Genomic DNA, 9,829 nt, shown 5'->3' on the forward strand with positions numbered 1-9,829 from the left:
GATTCTATTGGATCAAATCAGACAATGGATTTTTGTATAACATGTCTGATGTTGGAAGTAAATTGACCGAACCATTCGGCGAAAATGATGTGATGGGCTGCGGATATCTCATCAATAAAAAGACGGTGTTCTTCACTAAAAATGGCAGTTTAGTTGGCACCGTGCCATATGATAGAAAAGCAATCATCCCGACTTTCTGCTTGGAAGGAAAAGGAAAGGTACAGGTTAATTGGGGAAGAAAAAAATTCAAATTCCAGTTTAATAATTTGCCCGATAACCTTAAAAACTGAGTTAACAAATATTCAATTTATTGGTTGGAGCTTTTTTCTGTTTTATATGAAAAATTAAAAAAATATAGTCAAACCTCGACAATTTTAAATTTTTGATTAGTTTTTTGAAGTTAATAATAATAATAAAACATGCAACAAGAAAACAAGGGAAGTCAATGTTCATTCGGAAATTATGACATTCACATTGTTGTTCTTGTTAAAATCTCTGAATTACAAACACCAAAACTTGTTTTTCTATCAGGTTGTAATTATACATTATCATTTTCATGTCGTTAGTAGACTACTAAAACAAATTTTTAGTGTTTTTAAAATAACCAATTTTTGAATATCAAAAACATTAAAGAGTAAAAAGATAATTAAAAAGTGGTGTCAGAAAGAAAATTAACAATACTTATAGCATCGATTCTTTCTCTTATATCTTGTGCCCAACATTTTTGAATGACATCAAAAAGTTCTTGAGGCATATTTTCTTTCTTCTCAACTCGTTTGCCGTTAATAACAAACTCTGCTATTTTCCATGGAAATCTGAACTGATGTTTTGTGTATGCCTGACACCAGCCAATACATTCATACATAGTCACTCCAAATGAGTAAATATCTGCTGGTTTCTTATATTTGTCCTTTTTAAGTATTTCCGGTGCCATATAGACTGGAGTTCCAATACCTTTGGTGAAAGTCATATTAGTCATTAACATGTTGACATTTCTCGCACTTCCAAAATCTGTTAATTTAGCATTTATTTTGTCATCAACATTCAATGATATAACCAAAATGTTGTCTGGTTTGATGTCTCTGTGTAATATCCCATTCTCATGTAAATACAAAATTCCACGTGATGCATCTAACATTATTTTAACACGCATTTTCATGTTGATAGCATCAGTTTTCTTTCTCTTCTTAATCAAGTCTTGTAACGACCCGTACTCTGCAAATTCAGTGACCATACAAAACTTAGTTGGTATGAACACGGCGCCATAAAAGTGTACAATATACTCGCATCGGAATTTGTCTAACATGTGCACTTCATTTTCAAACTCTATCATTAAATTATCGTCTTGTTCACCACTTATTTTCATTTTCTTAATAGCCACTGTATTACCTCTAAATGTTCCTTTATACACAACACCAAAGGAACCTTCCCCAATTTGACTTGATTCTTCAAGTTCTCTGTAGTTCAATTTTGTTGATTCTTCTGTGGTGACATTTACAGTAACACTTGTTGTGATTTGTTGTCCACTTGAGATGTCAAGTGCAATAATTGCTATTTTATCATTAATTTGACATGAACACAGTGGTGTGATAAAGATCTCAAATTCACAAGCCTCACCTTTATGGAGTGTAACGAGCGAGGGAATACTTCTTATTGTATAGTAATCACACCCATTCATCACACTCAGTTGCACTTTCATGTTGTGTTTTGATGTGTTACCAATACATACTAAGTCTCTTGTCTCTTTGTCAACGGGAATAAACTCATCATTTTCCAAATCAAATTTCAAAATTTCTTTGTTGGTACAAAGAGAATCACATAAAGGAATCATCAATATATTAGATCGCTTCATATTAAACGTACACACGTTTTTATCAACTTTGTGTTTAATACGCCTTTGATGTATTTTGAGTGCCAGATACAAGACAATGAATACAAATATTATTATGATAATAATTAATGCAATTGGTATACCAATTACAACACCATATTTGGTATTAGAAACACAACTCTCACCATCATCCGATACTTTGTAACTCCCTTTACAAGCAGTGCACTTCGAGTTATATGACGAAATACAATTCGATATCATGTGATATTCAACACAACTCCCTTTCACTAAGACTTCATCAACTTTACACAATAAACACACTACACTATTTTCACATGTTGCACAACTCTCTTTACAATTAATACAACGCCCATTTTGTAAATAATAAGACTCTTCACAAAGTAAACACCCCTCGAGATTTGATTGTAAACAGTTTGAGAGTGTTGTATTTGATAAACACAGTTTGTTGGATTCACTTGCAATTTTTATGTAGCCATCTTTACACGACAAACACTCGTTTTTCTTTAAACACATATCACACGACTCGTCACACACATCACAGTCTTTCTCTGCTTTGAAATACCCAACTTTGCAAATAGCACACCCTCCACCAGCTGGTAATGGCACTTCACACCTATTGGCCAATTCACCAAGTGTCTGGCATTTCATAAATAAGTCTAGAAAGTATTTACTATGACAAGAAATGCAATATGTTGCATTATAACAACTCAGACAGTCATTTGCACATTTCTCGCAACTATTTTTGTTCAGGTAATACCCATTTGGACATCGCTGACACCCTTTGTTATTTCGTGTCGAACAGTCGATTTCTTCTTGTGATTTTAGTGCACTTTTCTTGTTACTTACTGACACATTTTGTGTCTTGACTTTATTGAGATTGTCAAATTGTTCAGCACATAGCCCGTCTTTCATGTTGAAGGCGTCTTGGCACTCAACACATGTTGTGGTATTAAGTGAGTAGTATTTGCAGTGTAACTCAACATCTGTTTTTGTGCAGAAATCGTACTTGCCTTCAATGTTTTTTGTGTCAACTTGATAATACCCAGCCTCACATTGTGCACACCCACTCTGGCTTGTGCGTTCACAATTGACTTGTTCTTTGTTAACACACCGATTGGTGCTGTACATCAAGTAATTCACTTTGCATATTTGACACGTTCCTCCAACACAAATATCACAGTTTTCAGTCTCGCATTTCGAACACTTTCCTTTGATAATTTCCATGTCATTTTCTTTGCACTGAACACACAGCCCATCGACAACTGAATTGCATTGCGTATCGGTGGTGCACGCCATCTGTTGTACATCAAGTATTGCCGAATCGCCACATGTCAAATACTTGTTTTGTGTTGAACACACTGCATTTGATCCACCACAACTGTCACACGTGTTTTGATTTGTCAAATAAGTTCCCGTTTTGCAACCAAAAACAACTCCATTTCTCACCAACCCATACACACTCTGTTGTTCACACACACCACCGTAGTTCAGAATATTATCATCATCACATGTAATACACGTCGAAACACCCTTTTTGGATTTCTGGTATTTACAATGATCCATTTGTGATGTACATTTTGAGTTGATTGATATTTGGTCTGAACAGTCACACGAAGTTAAAGTTGGTGATTCACAACTACCAGATGATACACATTTTGAGTTGGAAACAAAGAAAGTGTCACTGCAGTCCAGACAGCTTTCTTTGTTTTGTAAAATGTCACAATTTATATCATTCTTAACACATTTTGGGGTGCCTGTTGTGTTGTCAAAGTATTCATTTGGTTGGCACAATCCACATTTGGTGTCATTCAAAACGTAAGGGTAGATACAAGCAGTGCAATTTGCTTTGCCAACAGATATTGTATCACAAGTGTTACAATTGTTGATTGTGTTGTAACACTTTGAGTATGTTGTTTCACTGAACTTGTATTCGCCAATTGGACAGCTTTCACAACCACCACTTTTCTGAATAAACGGATCTTTGCACGTCAGGCACTTCTTTGCATCAGACGAACACGTGTCGCAATTTGTTATTGTCGCACACGCAACACATTTGCCAGATGCATCGTCGGGATAGAACCCAATTGCACACACTTTGCACTTCCTTGAAAAGTCTGGTGAACAGGCGATACAATTTGTGTCAAATGAATTGCAGGTAACACACACTTTGCCTGGCGGATCGGTGAAGACATGGTTTGTTGCGCAGCCTGTACAGACACCAGTTGATGTGTTGCATTGCCCATTGCAACTTGCGTCGCAATCAATACATGTCCCATTTGTGTTTGGATACATCCCATTATCACACATTGTACATTCTCTCTTGTCATCAACACATTTTGCACAATTAATGTCAAAAGTGTTGCAAGAGACACATTTATTGGTGATTGGTGATGTTGGCACATACCCACTTGTGCACCCAGCACACACTCCAGTTGTTGTATCACACTTAACGCCACATGTTGCATCACAGCTTTGGCACTTGTAGTCGCCTGATGTCTTCGGGTAATACCCTGCCTTACAGACACTGCACTTTCTTTCTGCACCGCCTGGACATTCAGCACAGTACACGTCAAACTGTTCGCATGTGATGCAGCGCTGTGATGGTGATGCAGACAACACAAACCCAGTTACACACGACATGCAGTATCCAGTGCTTCCATCACAACTGTTTGCACACGTGGAGTCACACAAAACACAAGTACCATTGCTGCTAGGGTAATACCCCGTGTCGCATGTAACACACTTTCTCTCGTATGTTGGCGAGCAAGTTGTGCAGTGCTGATCAAATGATTTGCAACTCTCACAGACAAGACTTGTTGCACTGACAAAAACGTAGTTTTGCGAGCAGCTCTTGCAATACCCAGTGTCTGTGTAACAGTTTCCACTGCATGTTGTGTCGCATTGTTGGCATCTTTTCTCGCCATTCAGTTGGAGAACGGGGTAATTGTTTGTTGTGCATTTGACGCAGTTGCGTGTTGCATCGCTTGCACAAGTCACACATAGTGAGTCAAATGTGCTGCAAGTCTCACACATGTCATTGCTGCCAGCCTGAACAACACTGTTTTCACTACACGATTTACACTTCCCAGTCACACCATCGCAGTTATCACACATTTCATCACAATCCACACAGACACCATTCACCGAGTATTTATTGTTTTTGCAGACAGTGCACTTCTTCTCATAGCTGCTGTCACACGTCTCACAATCCACATTAAAGGCAGCACAGCTGATACAGCTCATCCCGTTTTTGACATGCCCATCAAGACACCCAGTGCACACACCCGTTGTTGTGTCGCACTTACCACCACACGTGCTGTCACACAAAATGCACTTACCATTGCTGTCTGGGTAATACCCTGCTGAACACGAAACACACTTCTCACTACCAAAGTTGCTGTCGCAAGTCGAGCACTTTGCATCAAGCAAGGTGCACACTCTGCACGTCTTTGTGTTGCTTGGGTTGTAGACGTGGTTGGACGAACAGCCGGTGCACACCCCACTTACTGTGTTACACATCCCACCACATGTTGTATCACACAGTCCACATCTCCCATCACTTTGTGGGAAGTAGCCAGTCGTACAATTTGTGCATATGCGATTTCCATTTGATGCACACGAGTTTGCTTGGCAGTGATTGTCGAATGTCTGGCAACTCTCACACACTTTTGAAACAGGACTTGTCAACACATATCCAGAAAAACAGCTTCGACAATTCCCGTTGGTTGGGTCGCATTTTCCATTGCATGGCGAATCGCATGGCACACATATGCCATTCTGTGGATACATCGCTTCCGTTTTGCATGTTGTGCATGTTCGCGTAGATGTACTTGCACACTGCAAACAGTTCGAATCAAATGATTCACACGACTGACACAACTTGGTGTCGCTTGCACTTGGGACGTATTGCAAAACACACTTTGAGCACACGCCGGTGATTGGGCTGCACGTCGCACACCCAGACTCACACTTAACACAAACACCATCACTGCCCGGGTAATACGTGTCTTCACATTGGTAACATCGCCGCGTGTTATCTGAGGCACAGGTGATGCAGTTTGTATCAAATGATTTGCAGGTAACACACACTTTGCCTGGCGGGTCGGTGAAGACATGGTTTGTTGCGCAGCCTGTACAGACACCAGTTGATGTGTTGCATTGCCCATTGCAACTTGTTTCACACAGAGTGCATGTCCCATTTGTGTTTGGATACATCCCACTTTGACAGTTGATGCACTTTCGCTGGTCTGTTTCACATTCAGCACAATTAATGTCAAAAGTGTTGCACGTGACACACTTGTTTGTGATTGGTGATGTTGGCACATACCCACTTGTGCACCCAGCACACACTCCAGTTGTTGTATCACACTTAACGCCACATGTTGCATCACAGCTTTGGCACTTGTAGTCGCCTGATGTCTTCGGGTAATACCCCGCCTTACATTGTTTGCACTTCCTTGTTGAGTCTGATGCGCATGTGATGCAATTGGCATCAAATGTCGAACAGCTCTCACATTGGTCAGTCTTTGTGCTTTGAAACACGTAATTTGTATCACACTGGTTGCAAATCCCACTCGTTGGGTTGCATGCACCAGATGCACAGTGCAACCCACACCCAACACACTTCCCACTTGTTGTGTTTGGACGAAGACCAATTTTACAGGTTGTACAAAAGCGACTTGAATCAGAAGAACACGTCTCACAATTCGAATCAAAAGTGGAACACATTTCGCATCTTATTGAAATTGGTTCTGTAACAACAAAATTTAGTGTTGAACACTTTTTACAGTTACCATTTGTAGTGTCGCAATCAGCACATATTGAGTCACAATTAATACAAATAACATCATTATTTTGTTGTTGAGATGGGTACATCTGGCTTGTGCAATTTATACAAGTGCGGGTGTTGTTTGTTGCACAGTTTATACATTTTGTGTCGAAATTAGAACATTCTTGACAAATTGTTTGTTGTGGGTTATAAGGAACATAGCCACTCCCACATTTAGTACAAATTCCACTTGTTCCATCACAGTTATCCAAACAAGTTGAATCACATTTGATGCAAGTCCCGTTACTTGCGGGTCTGTACTTATCTTTACAAGTAAGACACTTTCTCTCTCCATTTAAAGCACATGTCTGACAATTGGAATCAAATGTTTGACAAGACTCACATATTAAAGATTGTTTATCAAGTTTTAAAACATAACCAAGTTTGCACGAAGTACAATACCCGTATATTTGATCACAGTTGTTTCCACATGTCTCGTCACATTGTTGACATGTAAATGGTGAATTAGTTTGTGGGTAATAACCAGCTTTACATTTGTTGCATTTTCTCGATGTTTTTGAGCATGTTTCACAATATGAATTAAAATCAGAACATAAACCACAGTCTACACCTGGAGTTGATGTTATTGTGTAATTGTCAGCACATGTCTGACATACTCCAGTATACGTGTTACACCCATTCGATTCACACGTTGAAGAACATTTGATACACATGTTAGTTGAAGAAGATGGATAATACCCAATTTGACACTCATAACATTTTCTAAGATAATTTGAATCACAAGTTTTGCAATTTGAGTCAAAAGTAGAACACAAATCACATTCAGGGGTTTTGGGATTTTGGAACACGTAGTTTTGCTGGCATGATATACACTCTGGACTTGTTGTGGAACACAAAGAACACGTGTTGGGACATGTTGTACAAATTCCATTTTCGAAATAAAACCCAGTATTACATGCCAAACAACCATCAGAAGTACAAGAAAAACATCCAACTCCACATGGAATACATTGATATTCAAAATATTGTTGATCATTATTCCAAACTTGTTTCCCATAATAATTTTTTAAACACGTTCCTTCTTTACATCCATTACTATAACAAGAAAAACACCCATTACATTGATTACAAATACCATTTTTGTAATAATAACCTTGTTGACATTTGTGGCAATTGTTTTCATAATAATATGGATAATTATTTGAGCACTGATTGCAAACACCCGCTTTTCCTTTTAAACTACCTATTCCATTGTTACAATTCTGAACTATACAATACCCATTTGTGTCAACCATATTTTCGTTGTTGGCACCACACCACCAATACTGCCTCGTTGTTAAAATGTTTGCACATTGAATTGTATTGATGTTAGTCGTGTCATACATGGGGCTAAACCCATCTACGCATAATTTGCAACTCATTTTGCCACTCTGACAAGTCGCACAATGCTCGTTATTAAAACCATTACACGTTATTCCTCCACTTTTAAAACTTAATGTTTTGTTTTTCGGTGTTTTTGAAATTTCATTTAATATGAAAAATTCTGATTTATCAACAATTTTGTTAACCAACTCATTTTTATTCGTTTTGATAATAAAATTTGTGTTATTCAAAGAAACCCATATCGAAGCCAAATCTTTTGGAATATTGATTTCTAATAGAAAGATTGAGGTACACGAAATTTTGACATTTTGTATATGATTACCAAAAAGACTAAGCGACCCGTTTGTATAAGAAACAAAAGACGAGTCGCACTGTTCTATTATCTTTTGAAAACAATTTAACACGTCACCCTCCCAACACCAGTCAATGGAAAGAGAATACACAAGAAACATGAAAATATAAAACATACAATAATTTTTTAGTTAAATCATAGTAATTGTTTTTTTGACCAATGTTTTTATAACATTTGCATTTTTTTTAATTTTTGTGGTTTTATTTAATTAAAATGTTTTAAGTAATTGTAAATAAGTTAATTGTCTTTTAAATTATTTTGTCGAAACATCAAATTGAATGTCTATTAATATTTTTGAAACATTTTATAAATTTTTATAGTGTTACTGTCAAAAGTAACATTTTAGAAACATGAACAGTTTATCGACTGATTTTAGTTACTAAAATTTTATAGAAATGAATACAGAACATATTTTTATTTAAATTATTAAAGTGTATGTGAAATCTGTCTTTCTCAAACGTAATTGCATGCGGCCAGCAGTGCCGGCTTTTGTTGTCATTTCTACAATGTTTTCGTTTTTAATATGTGTGAACGTTCCGCCAAATTGGAACAAGGCTAATGGTGTTTTAATTTGGATGTTTTCTTCTTTCTCTTATTCAATCACGTTTTCTTTGGTGTTGGAAAAAATAGACCAAGAATGGTTATCTTTTTTAATTTTTTTGATTTCTTTTTTCAACTGTTCAACTAAATTATTACTCTCCTTTAAATCATCTTTTGTTTTATTCAAATCATTTTGAATTTGTTGAATTTCTTTGTTTTTTTCGTCAATTGTTTTTTCATGTAATATTTGTGTTTTTTGTAATTGTTTAATATCATCGAAATTATTTTGTTTGTCTTTGTTAAGTGTGTCGATTTCCTTTTGTTCACTTTTCAATTCAATTTCAAGTCTTCTAATTTCACTATCTTTATCGTTTTTTATTTTTAAGTTTTTATTTTTTGAGTTTGATAATTGTTTTTCTAGAGTTTTGTTTTTATTTTCAATCGATTCAAGTTCACCTCCTAATTCAAATATTTTATCACTTTGTTGTTTAATTTGTTTTGTATAATTTTCTAATTTCGTTTTATACTCAGTATTTTCTTTTTCATATTTTTCAATTTTCAAATTATTTTCATTAATCATTTTTTGAAGGTGTTCATTTTCGTTGTTTAGTTGTATTATTTTACTTTCCTTTTCATTTTTCAATTCAATATTTACTTTTTGCAAATCAAATAATTATAATTTCAATGTTTTGTTATTGTTTTCAAACAAATCAAGTTTTGTTTTAAGTGTGTTAAGTTCATCACTTTGTTGTTTAATTTGTTTCTTATTTTTTTCAACTTCCATTTTATACTCAAGAATATCTTTTTCACAATTATAAAATGTGACAATTTTGTCATCAATAACTTTTTGCATTTTTCCATTATCAATTTTGAGTTGATTAATTTCTTCCTCTTGTTCTTCCTTTTTCGTTAT

General features: G+C 36.1%; 1 protein-coding gene across 1 annotated transcript; it reads right to left on the reverse strand.

The window, feature by feature from the left end:
* Positions 1-646: 646 nt before the first annotated feature.
* On the reverse strand, positions 647-8,491 carry EIN_157050 (protein serine/threonine kinase, putative; the record flags this gene model as incomplete). Its single annotated transcript, XM_004183343.1, has 1 exon — positions 647-8,491. The coding sequence occupies one exon, from the start codon at positions 8,489-8,491 to the stop codon at positions 647-649; it is 7,845 nt and encodes a 2,614-aa protein (XP_004183391.1).
* Positions 8,492-9,829: the final 1,338 nt, after the last annotated feature.

Source organism: Entamoeba invadens (assembly GCF_000330505.1).
Source record: "Entamoeba invadens IP1 unplaced genomic scaffold scaff_1105074725011, whole genome shotgun sequence".
Lineage (NCBI taxonomy): Eukaryota > Evosea > Mastigamoebida > Endamoebidae > Entamoeba > Entamoeba invadens.